Source organism: Acinonyx jubatus, chromosome A2 (assembly GCF_027475565.1).
Source record: "Acinonyx jubatus isolate Ajub_Pintada_27869175 chromosome A2, VMU_Ajub_asm_v1.0, whole genome shotgun sequence".
Classification (NCBI taxonomy): Eukaryota; Metazoa; Chordata; class Mammalia; order Carnivora; family Felidae; genus Acinonyx; species Acinonyx jubatus.
This window is the reverse complement of record NC_069383.1, coordinates 15,357,726-15,379,195: the sequence shown is the minus strand read 5'-3', so window position 1 is coordinate 15,379,195 and position 21,470 is coordinate 15,357,726. Positions and strand designations below refer to the sequence as shown.

The 21,470-nt window shown below is 45.0% G+C and overlaps 1 protein-coding gene across 1 annotated transcript in view; it reads right to left on the bottom strand.

The window, feature by feature from the left end:
* The window catches only part of KIAA1549 (KIAA1549 ortholog), a 151,092-nt gene that overhangs the window by 41,624 nt on the left and 87,998 nt on the right, over nt 1–21,470 (bottom strand). The window contains exons 13-17 of the mRNA XM_053217785.1: nt 14,541–14,737; nt 12,720–12,835; nt 4,091–4,296; nt 2,349–2,572; nt 1,237–1,390 (exon numbers count right to left, since the gene is read on the bottom strand). Of these exons, the coding sequence (XP_053073760.1) occupies nt 1,237–1,390; nt 2,349–2,572; nt 4,091–4,296; nt 12,720–12,835; nt 14,541–14,737 (897 nt within the window). The remainder of the gene's footprint in view (nt 1–1,236; nt 1,391–2,348; nt 2,573–4,090; nt 4,297–12,719; nt 12,836–14,540; nt 14,738–21,470) is intronic.

The following is a 21,470-nucleotide window of genomic DNA, read 5'->3' as shown; positions in this document are numbered from 1 at the left end:
CCACCTGCTGTATGAATTGCCAGCCTGGGCTCCCCCGTCTCAGGAATTCATCCACAGCTCATTCCATTCAGGAGCACAACCGTCTCAACCGGAGAACCTTGCGACTCCGTGGGATTGCACCAATCCTCACAAACAGGCACGGCCAGTCTTCAAAACACCAGAAATACAGTCAGTTGCCAAGGAAAAGTCTGGTTCTTTCGGATGATCATGATTTGATGCTATCTAGCCCCAACGTCAGTGTGGTGTTTGCCCTATCTCCATAGTCTTCATATCTTTCCAGGGTAGTTATTTGTCTAATTTAGGAGGCAATGGCTGGTTGCATAAATTCTGTCCAAAGTGATCATGTGCATCACAAACCCCTTTTCCAAGATGTGGGGTTTTTTTGTTTTTTTTTTATTTTTATTATTATCTTTTTTTTTTTTTTTGCTAATGTCTCTCTAAACAAGGATGCCTCTGTAAGCGCATCTCCGGAGGGAGGAAGGGGTCTTGTGCAATGAGCCAGGTTTGCACCCCGGCCCAAGGCTACCGGTGTCCTTCCCGCACTGCTGGAAGTGCCACATCTGGCTCTCCCTCCGTCTTGGGTTGTCTTTGTGTCACAGACCTTTGGGGAGGCTGGCACTTTCTTCCCTACTCAATGGGGTCTGTGTATGTGTGCCTTAATGCTATCAATGTCTGCCTTTAACACTTCAAGCAATTCTGTGTGTGCCCCTTTCCGTTTGAAGAAAAAAAAGTTTAATTCCGTATTTCTTAATTTCCATTAAGCTCTTTGTTCCATTAAAATTACACACACACACACACACACACACACACACACACACACACACACACACACAATACCTTCTTGCACTCTAGGAAGAGAAGGGATAGACAAAACCCTAAATACCCCTCCTATCACCAAGAAACCCAAACAATTCTATGACTGGGGGAAGGAAGAAAAAATTGTTTTCCAGTTAACTTCCAGGAGTACCCATCCTAAAGCATAAGAGAACAGGGCTTGTGTACAGAAAGGACAAACACCGGGTTACGTTTCCAGAGGGCTCACTTCGCAGCCTGCTGGACTCTGTGATTCAAGTCTCCTCTCAAAGGAGCAGCCTACCAGTTCCCTCACTCCACGTGTCTCATGGCCCTGAGTGTCAGTCATCGGCAGCAACATCACACAGGGCAACAGCCACTAGTGGTCACTCTCCTAAGAGCCACCCCACCCCGGCTCCGGAGGCGAGAGTCAGCGTTACATACTGGGCAACCAATGTAGGCAGAGTTGTGGACACCGGGGGGCCTCTTGTAAGTGCCATCGCTGTCTGTGGTGATGAGTCTGTCCTTCTCAGCATCTCCGGGACAGCCGTTGACCTGGTGTTTTCGGCGTGGTTTAGGAGATCGTTTTATCCTGGAGCTGCGGGAGGGGGTGGGGCAGGAAGGAGATTATCTTCATAGGAAATAATCCTTCCTGCCAGTAGCTTATCCACTAAACACAAAGTATTTTCCAAGCATCTGGGATACGGTGGCCACTGTGGTAAACACCCCATAGGATACAAATATGTAAGACATAGTCTCTGCTATGAGGAAGCCACAGTCTACCTGAGCATATTAAACGCACACAACAACAGAGAGTAATATAAGGTAATATATGACCGTGACTTTTTCCGGACTTTCAGAAAAGGGCAAGATCAGTGTGAGCTACCGGTATCATGACTGGCTATACAGCACCTGAACTAGGTCTTGAAGAGCAAGTAGGATCTGCAGAAGGGGACGGATGTGGGGAGAAATGCAAGCAGATCAATGTTTGGCGGGCAACAGCAGGCCCATCTAAGGGAGAGAAAGTTCTGTCTACACTGCTGGATGGGGGAAAGTAGCCAGAATGGGGAGGCAGGGCGCCTCCTGTTACAGGGCAGGTTCCATGCGGCAGGGAACCAAAGCCGTTACAGGTATTGGGCACAGCAAGACCAACCAGAGCAGTGATTACAGCACACACACGCGCCTTAGGGGCAGGGGTCCGGAAGGCCAAGAGACCAAGACTCGGAGGACAGCTATGGGAAAAGAAATGCACCTGCACCTGGCACGGACGGGTGCCCACGTGAAGGAGGTGAAGGTACTGGAGGTAAGGGTGGGATGGGAGAGGAGGGAGATTCCCCAGTGAGAGAGACTCGAGCAGAGCCATCTGAGAAAGAGAAGGTGACTGCCATGTCCAACTAGCTGAATTCGGGGAGGCAGAATAAACCCAGGGCCAGGGTTCTGCGGCCCCTGGAGGAGCAGGCGGGGGAGCATGAGAAGAGGCCCAGCAGGAGGAAGGCCGACAGCGCCTCCACAGGCAACCCTTGGGGGGTGCCCCTGCCCCCTCTGCGGACGCCCACCTCTTCCTGGGCTCTATGAACACTGAGGGCACGCTGGCCGTGGGGTCCAGGATCTTATCAATCTGCATCTGCGCCCTGCGGTATACGCGGTGCCGCTCGCGCGTGTCGCCCGAGGACAGGTCGTCCACCACCGGGAACTCGTAGTGGCCACGGCGCTTGGCGCGGAGCCGGATCTTGTTCCGATGGTGCTCGATCTCGGACTTGTGCCGCAGGGCCGTCTGGATCTGCGTGGCCGAGGGGAGAGAAATGAGTCACATGGAATGTTCCCGAAGGTTCCTGCCACCCACGTGAAGACAGCATCTTGGGGAAGGCCTTTCTTTTCCCCAGACCCGTGTCCAGGCCCCAAAGGGACAGGCACTCCCACGCGGGGGCATACATACCTATGAATCAAGCACTACATTTTAAAAAGAGAGTAAAAAAAAAAAAAAAAAAAAGATGTATGCTATCAAGTTGAGAGGCCACAGGCCTGGTGAGCACATTCCCTTCTTTCTTTCCACCAGATGGAAAATCCACTTAAAGGAGGATTTACCCGTAGCAGGTACAGAGGCGTGCAGACAGCTCTAGGTTAGGACTGGGGCTGAGCCAGGCCAGGACTCGGTGAGAAGAGACAACACACACCATCCTAAACCCGGGACACATGTTCTTGTCACATTCTTAGCAAGAAGCCAATGAGGGCTAGAGAGGGAAAACTCTAGGAACTCTTGATGGGACTTCGGTAAGATGATCTACTTCAAGGATCACCTTTAAAGTGGGCAGGGGGTTTCCACCACACCAATTGCTTATGACTTCATCCTGGCAGAACTCACAACAGTAGCAGGTATTTGTTAGGGGCAGGAAATGCACAGCATGAAGGTATGTGCAGTCCAAAATGGCTCAGGCCAGGTCAAACCTTTCAAGTTCAAGGTAACAGTGACTTGGCCTGGCCTTCTGCTTCCCCAAATCTTACCAACTCACTCTTCCAGGATTCACTGGAAGACGATTTTACTACGCCTTCCTAGATCCTTGGGGTCAGAGCGGATCTATCTGGGATCACCCCCCAATTCAAAGGTTCATTAGGAAAACTGATAGGACTTAGCATTTAGTCCCATTTAATACAGCAAAAGGACGCAAATTAAAATAAGCACAGGGTATGTGGGGTGAAATCTGGAGGAAATAAAGCACAAGTTTCTAAGAGGCCTTTCCCGGGGGAGTCACACTAAATATGCTTAATTCCTCCAGCAATGAGTTGTGACAACACATGTGAAATGTTGTCCAACAAGGAAGCCCATCAGAGATGCAGTGCCCAGGATCGGTACTGGGGGCTGTCCAACAGGCACCCTCTGCCTAGCGTGTACCAAAATCCCAGAGTCCCAGAAGGAAAAGAGATGTTCAAATAAGTCATAACGTTTGCAAAAACGGTCTGGGCACAGTGAACCACTCTGTTCTGGGAATGGCAGGAGCCTTTCTGACATGTAAGTTCCTCAACATCAGCCAAGGGCCAAAACAGGACTCTTGAAGGATAGCAGTCTCATGTTTGCCACATGAACTCTCTGCACAACGGCCAGTGTGCGAAACGGTGTCCTTGAATGGTATCTGATCTAAAAAAGCGGAGCATAAAACTTAAAATTAAGCATACTTCTTAGCAGCTCCAACCTTCAACACTGCAATGTTCACTTGTTGGTAAGCACTGACCAAATCAGAATGTGGGTTTTTTTTGTTTTTTTTGTTTTAATATAAATGTACTTTTCAATATGAGCAAATACCTCTTTGTTAATTTTGTTGGTTTCTGCCACCCGGTCGGCCAGTACGGTGTGCTGAACTGGAGGTCCTGGTATCGGCTGCATGGCAATCAGCTGTATCTTACTGGGAACCCGCCGGCTGGCCTCTGATGACCGGGAGAGCCTGTCCACGTGCTCAAAGATGGAGGCTGATGAGTGCTGCTCGTTCCCTGAACTGGGCGGCGGCGGCCCTGGAGCAGAAGGAAAAGCAAAAGCATAAATAAAGCCATCCCAAAGAAACAGCAAATAATCAATCGTGACGCTGCATGGTGTCAAAACTTGCCATGTTTTGTCTAACGGCATCTCAAAGTCTTCAGGAAGGAAAGAGAGAGGACAGGAGCTGCTTAGTCAGTCACTAAGCAACTTGCACAACTTTTAGAGGAACATTGAAAGCAGCTCTGAACTTCCGCTATCAGTTGGAATGATAAAAATTTAGCCACCAGGGCAATTATACTGATAGAAAAACAAGAGAATAGGGAACAGTGGACATGCAGGTATGTGCTGGTTAACAATGAATACCTCTGGAAAATTACAGAAAAGTTATGAAAGAAATTGAAGAAGACACACAAAAAATTGGAAGAACATTCCATGCTCCTGGACTGGAAGAACAAACATTGTCAAAATGTTGGTATTACCCAAAGCAATCTACATATTCAGTGCAATCCCTATCCAAATAACACCAGCATTCTTCACAGAGCTAGAACAAACAATCCTAAAATTTGTATGGAACCAGAAAAGACCCTGAAAAGCCAAAACAATCCTGGAAAAGAAAACCAAAGCTGGAGGAATCACAATCCTGGACTTCAAAATATATTACAAAGTTATAACCATCAAGACAGTATGGTACTGGCACAAGAAAAGACACTCAGCCCAGTGGAACAGAATAGAGAACCCAGAAATGGACACACAAACGTATGGCCAACTAATCTTTGACAAAGCAATAAAGAATATCCAATGGGATAAAGACAGTCTCTTTAGCAAGTGGTGCTGGGAAAACTGGACAGTGACAACCAGAAGAATGAACCTGCACCACTTTCTTACACCATACACAAAAATAAACTCAAAATGGATGAAAGACCTAAACATAAGAAAGGAAGCCATCAAAATCCTAGAGAAGAAAGCAGGCAAAAATCTCTTTGACCTTGGCCGCAGCAAATTCTTACTCAACACTCCCTCCCTCAGAGGCAAGGGAAACAAAAGCAAAAATGAACTACTGGGATCTCATCAAAATAAAAAGCTTCTGCACTGCGAAGGAAACAATCAGCAAAACTAAAAGGCAACCGACAGAATGGGAGAAGATATTTGCAAATGACACATCAGGTAAAGAGTTAGTTTCCAAAATCTATAAAGAACTTATCAAACTCAATACTCAAAAAACAAATAATCCAGTGAAGAAATGGGCAAAAGACATGAATACACTTCTCCAAAGACGACATCCAGATGGCCAACCGACACATGAAAAAATGCTCAACATCACTCATCATCAGGGAAATACAAGTCAGAACCACAATGAGATACCACCTCACACCTGGCAGAATAGCTAACATTAACAACTCAGTCAACAACAGACGTTGGCAAGGATGCAGAGAAAGAGGATCTCTTTTGCATTGTTGGTGGGAATGCAAGCTGGTGCAGCCACTCTAGAAAACAGTATGGAGGTTCCTCAAAATGTTAAAAATAGAACTACCCTACGACCCAGCAATTGCATTACTAGGTATTTATCCAAGGGATACAGGTATGCTGTTTCAAAGGGGCACAGGCATCCCAATGTTTATCGCAGCACTATCAACAACAGCCAAAGTATGGAAAGAGCCCAAATGTCCATCAACAGATGAATAGATAAAGAAGATGCGGTATACATACACAATGGAGTATCACTCGGCAACCAAAAAGAATGAAATCCTGTGGTGCCTGGGTGGCTCAATTGGTTAAGCTATCTGATTCTTGGTTTGGGCTCAGGTCATGATCGCATGGTTTGTGAGTTCAAGCCCACAATGGGCTCTGTGCTGACAGTGCAGAGCCTGCTTGGGATTCTCTCTTTCCCTCTCTCTCTGCACCCCCCAACTCATTCTGTCTCTCTCTCAAAAATAAATCAATAAACAAAAGAAAAAATGAAATTTTGCCATTTGTAACTACGTGGATGAACTAGAGGGTATTATGCTAACCAAATTAGTCACAGAAAGACAAATATCATATGACTTCACTCATATGAGGAATTTAAGATACAAAACAAATGAACAAAAGGGAAGCAAAACTAATATAAGAACAGGGAGGGGGACAAAACAAAGAGATTCTTAAATATAGAGAACTGAAGGTTGCTGGAGGGATTGTGGGTGGAGGGATGGGCTAAATGGGTAAGGGGCATTAAGGAAGATACTTGTTGGGATAAGCACTGGCTTTTATACATACAGGATGAATCACTGGAATCTATTCCTGAAATCACTATTACGCTATATGCTAACTAACTTGGATGTAAATTTTAAAAAATAAAAATAAAGGGGTGCCTGGGTGGCTCAGTCAGTTAAGTGTCCAACTTCGGCTCAGCTCATGATCTCATGGTTTGTGAGTTCGAGCCCCGCGTTGGGCTCTGTGCTGACAGCTCAGAGCCTGGAGCCTGCTTCGGATTGTGTCTCGCTCTCTCTCTCTCTCTGCCCCTCCCCTGTTCATGCTCTGTCTCTATCTCAAAAATAAATAAAACATTAAAAAAATTTTTTTAATAAAAATAAAAAAGAATTCTCACAGCAAAAGAAAAAAAATTAAAATAATGAACACATCTAGTCTTTCAGTTCTGACACACAAAGAAAACTAAGTTGAAGAGCCACAAAAAGAAAAAGCTGCTGCCAAGAGGGAATTTTTCCCACTTAAAAAAACAGGAGTGGTACCCTTAAAAAAGGGGGACACTGCATGGCATGCATATCTTACTACATTGAACTTTAAAAATTTTTTTAACGTTTATTCATTTTTTTTGATAGAGCATGAGTGGGGGAGGGGCAGAGAGAGAGGGAGACACAGAATCTGAAGCAGGCTCCAGGCTCTGAACTGACAGCACAGAGCCCGACGTGGGGCTCGAACTCAGGGACCGTGAGATCATGACCTGAGCTGAAGTTGGGACACTCAACGGACTGAGCCACCCAGGCGCCCCAACATTGAACTTTTCAGAAAAGTAACCAGAACTTCAAAAGAGAGGGATGCCCCGGTGGCTCAGTCAGTTAAGTGTCCAACTTAAGCTTGGTCGTGGTCTCATGGTTCATGAGTTCGAGCCCCGTGTCCGGCTCTGTGCTGACAGCTCAGAGCCCGGAGCCTGGTTCGGATTGTGTGTCTTCTTCTCTCTCTGCCCCTCCCTCACTCACACTCTGTCTCTGTCTCTCAAAAATGAATAAGCGTTAAAAAAAATTAAAAAGAAAACAGAGACCGGACCTTAGTAGAATGGGTGATTTTCTCCAATTTCTTGCATTTTCTCTAGTGGGGATTTTCTCTAATGCATATGACTTTGGTAGTAGATATAATCCCAATAAACTTTACGTTTCAAAAGGCAAAGAGAGAGATGCAGAAGGAATGAAGAGATGGGAAGAGCTTCATAGAGGTACTTAGATACACTCCCTCTGCTAAGCCACAGTTGTCCCCTGAACACTCTGGACAGTGCTTTACAATACACGACCAAGAGGTCACAAGAAGGAGCGAGAGCGTGTGGAATCTGTTTTAATGCACGCACATCAGTGGTGTGTATGTCTTTGTATTTCGTCTCAATTTGAATTATATCCCACACAATTAGAAATGATTTATAGAATTGTGAATGAATGACGCCTCTCTAGCAAGGGAGCATCGTTATCTGGATTCAGGCTATTCTCGGGCTTTCCTTCCCTGCCCTGGGCCCAGAGGGAGCCTATTTGTGCAACACAAGCACAGCCGGCACCACCATTCACCCTGTGGCAGCTACTCAAATTGCAGGCACAAAGCCTAAAAGGGGGTAATTAGCTTCGCCAGACAGGCTAGCCTTGCTAACCCAAACTTTGACAGTAACAGCAAATGTCACAAAGGGGAACCCTTTAAGCTACTGACACTTAAAGATGAGACGCTTTCCTCCAGAAGGGTTAACAGACCGGGGCACACAGATGACAAAGGAAGATCACCATTCCCCGACTTTCGCGCTGTCTTCCTGCCTGGGTACCTCCCAGCTGCAAGCCTATGCCTCGCTCCTGTCGGTGCCCTGTTCCAGTCCCCAGCTGTGGTCACGGTTTGGCACAATTCACCAACTGCAACCAGACAATATATGTATGTGTATATATCTGTAACGGGGATATACTTTTTTAAGTTTATTTATTTGGGGGAGGGGTGGGGAGGGTTAGAGAGAGAGAGAGGGAAAGCGAGAGAACCCCAAGGAGGCTCCAAACCATCAGTGTTGAGCTCGATGTGGGGCTCAGACTCATGAACTGTGACATCATGACCTGAACCGAAGTTGGATGTTTAACCAACTGAGCCACCCGGGCGCCCCATAACTTGGTTATTTTTATGTTTGCTATATATTGTACAAATAAAAACTACATGGACAATAATGACCAATGGAAGGTACAACTGGGATACACAGAGATTAATCTGCATGAATATGCCTTAAGGTAATAGGAGACTTTGGATTAAAACCCATTTATATTCAAATAGAAAACCAAAAAAACTGTAATGATAGAAATTAGAGTAGGAAGATGTAGACAAAGCAGAATGACAGGGGAAAGAACTATATGAAGTACTGAAATGGTGAAGCTATAAAACATTTTTAAAGAATATTAATTTCATTATCTGCAGGTAAATACAAAGTACACTTCGCTAAGGCCCATGGCCCCCATTAGTATCCTGGGAGGCAGCGATCACATTTCTCTCTTCCTCTTCCTCCCATTCTAGCACCTCACCCGCCACAGGCACTAAGCACAGATATGCTGAATGCAGGACTAACCAACCAGTCACTTCAACTAAGTTTATAAAATTTTACCCCAGAAAGGCATCTGGGAATCTGCTTCAATGAAAAGAATTCTTATCTGTGAATTTAGTCATTCTATGAATGAGTGCTCCACAATTCCTTGACAAACTTTGATGTGATAGGCAGTCAAAACAGTTGCCCTGCAATCTCCCCCAAATTATTCATTTGCTTTGCAAACTCCGTAACAACGCCAAAGGAGGTATCGGCTTAGCTCCAACTGAAACTTCTAGAAGTCCATTCTACAATTCAGAACTTGTGGAATTCTCATGAATGAAGTGCCAACTACTTAAAAATCACATCTTTGGGGCGCTTGGGTGGCTCAGTCGGTTGAGCGTCCGACTTCAGCTCAGGTCATGATCTCGCAGTCTGTGAGTTCGAGCCCCGCATCAGGCTCTGTGCTGACCGCTCAGAGCCTGGAGCCTGTTTCAGATTCTGTGTCTCCCTCTCTCTCCGCCCCTCCCTGACTCATGCTCTCTCTCTGTCTCAGAAATAAACATTAAAAAAAATTTTTTTTTTAAATCACATCCTTGCACGCACATGTTTCGCAGTCCTTACCTACTCAGTGGATTCCCGATGACAGAGGAGGAAGGACACAACATTAGGCAAGAACACCACAATGGTGGCACAGTACCAGGCTGAATACCATTGCCTTCACACGAGGAAGGTGCATCGTCTCCCTAGCTCATCTCTCTCTTCACAGCTCTGCTAAAGGGAACCCGTGGTAACAATGTGACTTACTCTAAAACCACAATAACTGTGAACACAATGACATCTAAGTAACCTCCTAAGGGTCCATAGATGGTCATATATATGCATCATGGTCTACCCACCTTCCAAAAATAGTCAGCTGGGCAGGGGATAAAGCACAACCTCTAATAGACCAAAATCAATGATGCTCTTTTTTCAGCCACCATTGCAATGTGGGTCAGATGACTTGTGACATCCATTGCAAGTCTTGCCAACGAGTCAGAAAGGACCCAGAGGCCAGGGCACCTGCTGTGTTGAGACAGAACACTGGTCCCAGGGCAACATGAAGGAGGGACCCAAGTGGTTCTCAGGCAACTATGACTTGTCACAAAAGAAGGACTTTTACATGAATCACAAAATAATTCAAAAGCTGTGATTAAAAACTCACAATCCTTGGGAATGCTAACTGGTGCAGCCACTCTGGAAAACAGTATGGAGGGTCCTCAAAAAAATTAAAAATAGAACTACCCTACAACCCAGCAACTGCACTAATAGTTATTTATCCAAGGGACACAGGTATGCTGCTTCCAAGGGGCACACGCACCCCCATGTTTATAGCAGCACTATCAACAATAGCCAAAGTATGGAAAGAGCCCAAACGTCCATCGATAGATGAATGGATAAAGATGTGGTGTGTGTGTGTGTGTGTGTGTATATACACACACACACACACACACATACACAATGGAGTATTACTTGGCAATCAAAAAGAATGAAATCTTGCCATCTGCCACAACGTGGATGGAACTAGAGTGTATTATGCTAAGCGAAATTAGAGGAAGACAGATATCACATGACTTCACTCATATGAGGAATTTAAGATACAAAACAGACGAACATAAGGGAAGGGAAGAGAAAAGAATATAAAAATAGGGAGGGGGACAAAACATAAAAGACTCTTAAATACAGAGAACAGGGGCGCCTGGGTGGCTCAGTCGGTTGAGCGTCCAACTTCAGCTCGGGTCACGATCTCGCAGTCCGCGAGTTCGAGCCCTGCATCGGGCTCTGGGCTGATGGCTCAGAGCCTGGAGCCTGCTTCCGATTCTGTGTCTCCCTCTCTCTCTGCCCCTCCCCCGTTCATGCTGTGTCTCTCTCTGTCTCAAAAATAAATAAACGTTAAAAAAAAAATTAAAAAAAAAATACAGAGAACAAACTGACAGTTGCTGGAGAGGCTGTGGGAGGAGGAATGGGGTAAATGGGTAAGGGGCATTAAGGAATCTACTCCTGAAATCACTGTTGCACTACATGCTAACTTGGATGTAAATTTAAAAATAAATTAATTTTTTTTTTTAAACTCCCAATCTTTTCTATAGGGTATTTAAGTTCTATGCAAGCAAAAAAATACCTTCATGGTAGCTTTAAAGAAGTAAACAAGATCTTTCAAGCGAAGTGATATTTGTAGTGAGAAAATCATCTTTCTAAAATATGAAAATAATGTACAGACTGTGGCGTCTCTTCAAATCATAATGGTGACATCTTAGCTTCCAGAACTCACAACATCTAGTGTACTTGCCTCCTTCTGCGGACAACTCAGTCCCACACCTGACATGCTTACTAGTTGGATTTTGAGTATGTGTTGATAGTGATATTTGATTTTTGTTAGCCACACAGAAGATACTGGTTTTAATACTGTCAGTAAGGAGTTAAATGCAGGAACTAAAAGCAAGATTTTCTCAGACAAGCAATGAACAGAAACTGAGAAACTCCAGAACTGATTCTTTTTTTTTCTTTTTCCCTCTCAAATATTTCCTTCCCAGAATCAAAATTAGATTTTAGTTCTGTCTGTCTGAAACAGAGCACCTGTTACCATGGTGCTTAAATAAGTTTTACAATTCTGTGAAACTGGATCCAATAAAGAAAAAACTCTTCCTTTATTCTAAGGGAGTTTTCTTTAACATCAAAAAAGAGCTGGAAGGAATCTCAAAAATGAGCTAGTTTAGTCCTACAGAAGCCCCAAAGGCTACGGGACTTGCAAGGTCACCAGCATGGCAATGATAGATCAGGCCCTCTAGCTTCCATCTAGAATCTGTTCATTTATAGAATATGGTTCACTTGGTACTGCATTTTGAAACAAAGAAATTTATGACGGCAAATGTTGAAGTATAAAAATTACTATTAAAAACAGTATCCTGGGGCATCCCAATTTTCTTTGCATTACTGAAATGGCCCTGAAATATAAATAAAACTCCAGCAAATACAACAGCTGTACTAGCACATTTACTTAACAGAATCTCTTAAACTAAAGCCAAGCTACCTTGCCATCACACCAAGAAATGCTCCTAAGTCTAGTTAGACCTGTGGGCTTAGTTTTGTCACGGAGCAAGAGCTCCATGTTCATGTCTTTGGGACGGACACGAAGTCCGTTTCATACCTGGCCTAAAAAACCACAGACTACAGATTCAAATATGCTACGCCACCCGATTGCACCGAATGACCTATAGGAAGAATGATCTAGGAACAGAACCAAATATAATGCATTTGGACCCATGATACATAAACGACTTTCTGGCAGTGGCAGCTGAGAAATACTGGAATTGGATCCTAAGAAGGTCACTAAATCCTGGAGGTAGTGTTTGCGAGTCTGGTTGTAGTTTGATTTCCTCCTTGTTCTTGGGGGAGGCAAACCATTAGGACTCTCCACTAGAATGGAACATGGCTATGAACTTCCAAACGTACTTGAGTGAATCCCTAACCTCTAGCACAGTCCCCCGCCTCAATCCAGACACCAGAACCACATCAGACAGTGACGGTTGATGCTGAGAAACTCACCATATGGATAACAAATATTCCACTGCAGATTTTTTTGTTAAATGTTTAGCATGTGAAATACCGTAAAACCTTATCCTACTGGAATCTCCATTACTACAGTTAACGTGGAGAACGGGAAGAATCACTGACCACTCTGTAGGGCTCTGTGGGGCGGGCCATCGTTCGCCGTTCCTGGTGTCTTGTCTCCTGCATCCCTCTCACTGGACTCCTCACTTACGGTAGAGTCAGCATCTGATGGAGAAACTCTACAGACACAAAACAAACACAAGCATTAGGAAAAAGAAAGAAAGGGAGGGGAGGGGAGGGGAAGGTCCATTAACTTAGGTGTGGAAGGCAGCCTTCGAGGCAAAACAGACAGAAATGAGACCGTCCAAAAAATCATCTACAAGGAACACACACTCACAGCACATAGTCCCCTCGTGAAGACAGTATAACAGGGCTTATATGGTTCAGCAGGCTGTGTTTCAGCAAATACCAGGAAACTAAGTGCCACACTGGAGGATGGTCCCTCGGCTACCAGGGCCCTGGCCTGGCAGTGTGGGTCCAGCAGAGACTGTATCAGAAGATCTGGGGTTAAGGCCCGGTTCCAGGTCAACTGAGACTACAGAATTCCTAGGAACCCAGGGTGGTCCTGAAGACACCCCAAAGAACCCCACAGCTTCGGCAGAAGCCAACACTTATAACACAAAAGCAACAATCACTCCTGAGATTTGATTCTACATATAAAGAGCAAGGATGTCAGAGAACCCAGGCTGCACCAGGCTAATGAAAATCCTTAACCAGTTAGTAGCCCTTCTCTGTGTGTCCCTAAGGGATGCTAAAATACTACCTTAACCGCAGACCACTGAACTGTTGTGACTAATGTCTAGAATGGGACTACCAGGGGAGGGGGGGGAAAAAAACTTGGCAAAATTATACTAACGTTTTTGATGATCTTTAATGATTTGATTTATTCTTAGCCTGCAAGATAATTAAGCAAGTAACATCTCTCTACATAATTCGCTTTCTTTTGTAAAGATCACGTTGTAACATCCATTAAATTCTTAAAACTAGGCCAGAACCCCCGGGGTAGGTTTTCTGATAAGTCAGAAATTGTGACATCGTTTCAAGTGTTGGTATGATCACACATTTTTCTCCCCCTCTTAGCAGGAGATCAAGATTTGGAGTTCAAAGCTTCAAGGAGGGCTGATAATTTGAAGCTTCCATACCGTGGCGTGACCAGGCTGAGTTCTACAGTCAACTGCATAAAACCTGATCCTGATCTTTGACCAAGCTCCAGCCCTTCTCACAGGATCAGAGGGTGAAAAGGGGGACTTCCAGGCGGCATGTTAACAGGCAGTCCTCCGTGCGCTTTGCTTTGATAGGAAGAATGGAAATACACTGGGAATGGGGAGCTGGGCAGGGGGGAGGTGGTGCGGAGCCCATGGAAACACGCTAACGAGAGAGACAACAGAGACGGCTGGCGAAAAGACAGGCGAAGAAAGGAGGATGCGATGAAAGTCACCTGCAGACAAAGCTACCAAGTCATAGCCAGCCTCTGGCATAATGTCAAGGGCAAAACCAATATGGACTGAGTGTGTATTATGTGTCAGGCATGTTTTATCTATGACTTCTGATAATCATGTCCTGAGGGCCTAGAATGACCCACCCCAGAATACACACACTTGAGCTAGTCAATACCTCACCAAGTCTCAGGGGGACCACCAAACCACGAGAGGCAGCGATTTATAACGCTAAATACTTGAGAAAAGCACCTGGCCTCCTATGGCAGTCCACCCGAGTGGATCAAGAGCCCTTGGGTTCGTTAACTTTGGGCAAGCTGGCGCCAGTCTCCTGGAGTTCCAGACCCAGGGAATACTCACCATTAGCTCTTTTGACACTGGAAACTGACAAACTGAAAACGGAAACATGCTCTGAGATAGAGAACAATACAGAAAGCCCAATAAGAACCTTCCTCGGTGTCGGACGTTCTTGGAAGGGATCTTTGCCTTGGGGCTGGGCACATCTCCGTTTTCAGAGGGTGTGGTGTGATCCTTGACAGGTCCCGGCAGTGGTGCTGGCTCATGAATAATCAGTATGTCGTCTTTATTGTGCTGACCCAGATGCTGCTTCGCAAAATCAAAGCCCTTCACGCTAGGGATCTGCAACTAAAACACACAGACACACCCAAGCGAGAGAGTCAATCTGAAGTCCCGGGACTGTAAAAGGGGATTGTGAGGGCCAGCAAGATTGTGAGTGCCAACTTCCGACCCGAGATCGCGCTTGCCACCCCACCAATCTAACTGAACAAGCATCTCTAAAACATCAACAGTGTGCACAGGGCTGTTTATACCTAGAGTTGGCAGAAAAGGCAGATATTTACGAAAGATGAAAGAAGATTATGGGACCAAATATCTAGACCATGATACAAAAGACACTGCAAGACAATACCTGGCCACCATCACAGTAGCATGATCATGTGCTATGCAGTGGATTAGATGGAGACAGTGGCACGATATACTGGGCGAGATATATATATATCTATATATAGTGGGCGAGATATTCTTTATTGAGAAATGGAGACTGAGGCCGGGATTCGCAGGACAGGAAGAACTTGGAAATAAATGCAAAAGGGCAGCTACACAGAGAATGTCCTAAGACTGTGTCAGGGGTCAGAGAACACCTGAAAGCTGGGAAGAGAGCACATCAGCTGCCCTAGAAGGGTCAGAATGTGGGGAGAGAGAGAAGGCTGCCCAACACCAAGTGCCAGTTTCTAGAGCAGAAAACCACTAAGCGTTTCTAAAGAGGCAGATTTCCAAAATCCAAGCAGACAGGACACAAAGAGACCAATTGGGAAGTAATGAACAATTCTAAAGACGAGGCAGAAGGATATGGAAGCCAAATACAGACGCAAGAGGCAAAGGAGGGAGAGCAGCCAGTGATAACTTGAATGACTTATAGGCAGGCATCCTGAACAGTGGAAGGCACATTCGTCACAAAAGAATGCTAACCTGAGGAGATAAAAAGACAAGTTTCACTTCAGACATGCTTCAGATTGAGATAGCAGGAAACGCTCCAAAGGAGGAGAGCTTGGTGTCACTGGACATAGAGGATGACAGCTTGGGGGAGATTTCAGGCTGGAGATAGGACTTGGAGAGCATCTGTACAGAAGATGACGTGAAGGGGTCCTGAGATATTTTTAAAGATGGAAACAGAGTCTGTGGACAAAATGTTGGGTAACATCTAATAGTTTGGGGCTCAGAGGAAGAGGCGAGGGAAAAAAATAGGTGACTTTCAAAGAAATAAAAGAATTTGTGAAGTCTAATGTAATACAAGGCAAGGAGATAGAGAAGTTCTAGAAAGGAGTGGCTGAAAGAAGTAATGCGGGCACAAAGAGAAAGGAGAAAGAGGTCTTTGAAAAAGCCCAGCTCTCACATTGGTGGATGCGGAAGTCCTACCTTAGGTACGTGGTGGCAACACCAAACCCACAGCCAATGCCCCGTGGACCTGCCGTGACAGAGTCCACGCCTCGGCTCCCAGGGCTGCGCTAACACAGGAAAAGTGCTCAAAAGTATATAGAAATGTGGGCAATAAAGGTGAGGCACCCTTTGCGGTGACACTTAAAGTGTCAGGGGTCAGGGGGAGGCATTATGTGTCATTAATTGGAACTTGAAGAGTATAGGAAACTAAACTGCATTTTAATAATTGCCCCACGGGTCTCCTTGGCAGGAAAGCCACATGCACACCAAAGCCCTTGGCGAGGCTGTATTCCACACTTTATAGAGAGTCCATCGGTCAAAGACAAAGGCCAAAACAACCGAAGGAGTTATTTTAGACAATGGGCTATGTGTAGAAGCAAAAGGTTTTGGCATATTTGTGCTAACTTCATGCCAAACGAGTGACAACACCAAAGGCTTAGATCTGTGATCTCGAAGGTCTTTTTAGCACTAAAAGTCTACAATCTGTGAATAGAAAGGAAGTAGTCGGTAATAATGACTTATTCCAGCAGAGGGGGACAAAACTTACTATAAATGTAGTTTACAAAGCTGTTACTTGGAAACAAGAGGCAAAGACCCGGTGAGGCTCTGTTTTCTAAATTAATGATCCCGTGTGACCAGAGCAGACTACTCCACCACAGACAGGGGCCGTTCGTGAGTGTGCCTGTGGTCTGGGCATCACGCTGGTTCCCCTTTCCTACCTCCTGTCGTAAGAGTCCTTCCCTTGCTTTTTACCCCTGCCGCGCCCCCTGTTAGTTCCATAAACAAACTGCCTCTAAATGGAAGAATCACGGATATAATCAATAGTCACTGAGTCAACCCCGTCAACACTATTTAGTAAATCTCGGTAAAATCTTCTTTAGTGCACTTCCCAGTAAGAAAGTAAATGCCTCTAATGACCAGGAAACAATCATTTTTGCAAGGTAGACAGTCAGCTTTAGAAAAACTGAAGGAGGAGCCACAGACTGCCTCCTCCAAGTAAAGGTCTCCAAAGTGAATAAAGGAAAAAATACAAACCGCACTGCCTCTGTGGTCCAGTCTGTGTACCCCAAGTCTAGGGATTGATACTGGTCACCTACCCTGACAAACTCTCAGAGTTCGTGCAAGAAACAAACACATGTATATGTCGAAATGCTTCATAAAATGTCTAAGTACCATCCAGGTGCAACTGACAACATCGCTGTTGCTATTGGCTGATGAAATGTCAAGCAGTTAACAGAAATTGCTAAGTGTTCTCAGGCGTCAGATAAAAGCTATAAAGTTAGATACAAAATTTTCTAATTCAGCACCAAGATATGACAGGGTAGACCCTCCATAAATATTTGATAACTAAATGAATTTTAAAAAGTCATTTGGAGCTCCAAACTTACTGGATCTTGTGGGGAACCAAGGAAAGGCCCTGCCGGCTCACTGTTGATTCCCACCAACATCTTCGAATATATCCATTAGATCTTGCACTACTTACAAGCAGGGTGAGTCACCACCTTCAACAATAGAAATTTGGCAACTAACCTGTGCTTCTGCACAAAACAAAAGCTACCTTAGAACACACAAAAGGAAGAAATTAGAGGAAAACTTGCCCACTTATGCAATTAGCTCCTTTTGTTTTATCCCTACTTTCCAGAATGCTTTTTTCTAGTTTTTCCATTTCTTAAAAACAAACAAACAAAAAATCTAGAGTTAAGTCTGGCTGTATTGTGTCTCCGGCTTCCCCATGCAGAATAAGCTTCAATCAGTATTTTATAAAAGAGCCACAATTAATTAGGGCCTTCAATATTTCTCTAAGGACCCATTATTTCTGAGGAAAGATGGCTCTCTTTTGTTCCATCCCTCTTTAATATGTCACAGAGGGGGCAGTCCCCATTGTCCGTGCCCCACTGGAATACATCGCCGACGAGTCAGAGAGGGCTGGTAAAGCAGGTCAGCCAAAGAATAGGAGAGATGCCTGATGAATTTTAAAATGCATGAGCCATAAATATAATACGACCTGGGTGGAACAAGATGGAGCGAATCCCCAGCTCTCCGGTTAGCCTGAACCCCTGGGAAGGAACAGTTAAGATGACAACAGAAACCACAGAGCAAACCCCAAACGTGCCTGAATAAAAATTTGCAGTCTCGCAGACCGCAGCACTGTCTATGCATTTCTTATTTGGTGGATGTGATCTGTGAAAAGTCACCACGGTCGCCATGCTGATTCCATTCAGAAGGCGAGGACAAGGAGACGTTACTACCGTCTGTCCCTGCTGCAGCCCTGGGACCTCTGGTCACCCTGCGGTCTTGGAGGTAGCAGCCAAGTGACAGTGGGGGAACTGAACTCCCCACAAACTAGGTGCTACGGGGTCCTTGCAGAGAATCAAAGAGCAACCGCAGGGGATGAGAGGAATTTGGCTGAGATGGAAGAAATGCCCATGAAGCTTCTCTCTTCCATCAGCTGTCCACACAGCCTTCCACAGTGGTCGTTCCCGGCATGAATATGTTCAAGCTGCTCTCCCTGCTGAAAATCCATCATTGGCTCCTCACTACCTAGAGCACCACTGCCAACCCCTGATCTGTCCTACAACCCCTCCCAGCCTGGCTCTTGCCTACCGTCCCCTCAGTTTTTCCTGTGCCCTTCCATAAACCTTTGCTCCATCGTTCCTGACAGATAGACCATTCCCTCCACCTGAGCCCACTTCATCTGGTTCATCTCTTCAACCTCTGAGCTTCAGCCCCAGCATCACCCCTTCCCAGAGGGCAGAGGCAGCCCACTGTCCAATGGGGTAGCTGCCCCTCCTCCCTGCTTCCGTGGCAGCCTGGACAGACTTAGGCTGCAATGTGTCAGTGTCTGGGTCACTTGTCCTCTCTTACTAAAGGCCTCGAAGGCAGGGATTGCATGTCATCTGGACTTGTGACCCAGCCTGGCCCTGCTTGGCTCAGAGCAAAGGCTGGGTGTTGGGTGACCGGATAAGCAGTGACTGAAGCAGCTCCCTCTGGCTGCCCACAGTGCCCACAGGTCAGGAACCATGGTCCCACGCCAACAACAGAGTATGGACTACCCCATCAGAAGGAACAAGCTTCCATGGGATCAGCAGCATCTAGCCAATGCCATCCATGTCTTTAAATAGAGCCTCAAACAGGGCGAGGTGGGTCCAAGCTGCAGTTTTTCTGATACTAGTAAAAAGTGATGGCTTTGGGCTACAGATTAAATAGACTACAGATAAAAGAAAGATATGCGTTAGGTTTGTTTTTTTTAATTAGTGGAAATAAAAAAAGACCCTGTCTCCAAATGTGACAGAATGGTCTCTCCCTCTTATCATATGTCAAAACGAATCCACTCCCAATCTGAAGAGGTTTCTTGCTCATTACAAGGGGTAGTGGGTGTGGACTCTTGGTCAGCACATTTATTGTTTCCAGATGTTTGTAGCTCTGAGATTTGCTCGGGGGATCTAGGGGAGTAGCAGTGCAGCAACATCGGGGGGGGGGGGGCAGGGTGAGCACAAGAAGGAGAAAGAACTCTTGAAGTCACAGGGGAAGCTGGCATCTTTTCAAACTGCCCCAAGGGATGGGCTAGAGGCCCCTCACTACTGCCACGTAAATCTTAGAAGAAACAGTTGTAAAGTAGAGATATTTGTTTCTAAACTAAACACAGATCATCCTTTTCCTATCATAAACACGAGACAAGACCTATATAGCGGGTTCCTATGCCAGCACAACAAAGACCACGCTTCTGAAATGTCACGGGGCTTTGGCCCCCCTTCCAGTGTCAGAAGACACTTACTCCCTCAGGGGCCCCCTCCACGCAGGAGACCTTCCTACAAAGGGCAACTCCGAGGGCTGGAGGTTCTATTTGAAATTCTGTCCATTTGATTTATAGCAACATCTGGGGCACGAAAATATTTCGGAAGTAAAAGTAGGAGAAGGAGAAAACTTGGGGAATATCCTGTTTTGAACTCAAGGGATGTTGTCCTCTGACAGTTGAATGAAGGAACAGATGACAGATGGGCTTCCATGGGGAGTGTTTATGTTGGGCAACATGGAACATGAAAGACCTGACGACATACCCATCTATACTGGGTAAATCTCTCTGTAACATTACTCTTTTCACCGGAACAAAAACATTTCCAAACCTACTGTTGATCTTAGCACAATGAAATTCACGCAATGAATGATTCAGCACATCAAGCATTTTTTCCAGGTTTTTTCCACGCCACTACCTTGCCTAACAACAAAACAACCTTAGCACACTATGTAAATAATAAATGAAGACAGGTAATAAATAGAACCTTAGTGTATAAAATGCTTCCAATACATTTGAGCGCCTGGGTGGCTCAGTCGGTTAAGCGTCCGACTTCGGCTCAGGTCATGATCTCGCGGTCCGTGGGTTCGAGCCCCGCGTCGGGCTCTGTGCTGACTGCTCAGAGCCTGGAGCCTGTTTCAGATTCTGTGTCTCCCTCTTTCTCTGACCCTACCCTGTTCATGCTCTCTCTCTCTCTCTCTCTCTCAAAAATAAATAAATGTTAAAAAAAAATTTTTTAAACGCTTCCAATACATTTGATAATCATAAGCTTCTAACTTAGTCACGGCTTTGCATTTTAGTTAATTCATAAGAAAAAAAATACTTATTTTTTTTCTTTCAGCAGGTATAGGTTTGTAATGGGCAGCATTTCTTACAGCCAAACAGAATAAATTTCAAAGGCTAACTAACAGGCAGCCCTTTATTTCTTCTTGTTCTGCCTCTTGCTTGCTTTTTTTAATCAAACTTCTAGAGTCAAATGAGCCCTCTAAATGTGTGAGACCCACAGAGGGTGTACATTCATAAACACAGTAGATGGACTACCATTTTCCATTCCCTTGGCAATGGCTAATTGGCACGGTGGGCTAGACGTATGCAGCTACTGACTTCTTCTTGGGTACTTGGCATGTTTTTGCTCAGAAAAGATCAACCAAAACTAGACACTTACTAAGAGTCAATATCTTTGCTCTGAAACTGCTATGTGACAAACATTGCAGGAACCACTCAAACATAAATGTGAGAACTGCTATTATTATAAAAACTAAATTGAGTGCTTTGGAATGACATGAAAAAGATGTTTTAAAAACACTGCTGTCAAATTAGGGGTAGGTGAATTAACTCTAAAAGATGGCAGACTTGGAGTGGGTGTTGAAAAAAAATAATCTAGAGAATTCTGCACTCAGGTTGCTGGCTCTTCTCTAAAGAAACCCAAGCTGGAAACAGCAGCTGATGCATTAGAGGTGTTATTTCTTACAAGAAAAACCACACAGAATCTTCTCAGTAAACCAACAATCCCAAAAATAAAATACAAAAGAAAAAAAGATTCAGAGTATATCAAAAGATTGGCAAGTAAGAACCCACTTGTATATTTAAAATGTTTAAGGCATGCAGTATTATTTTTTAATGATTACA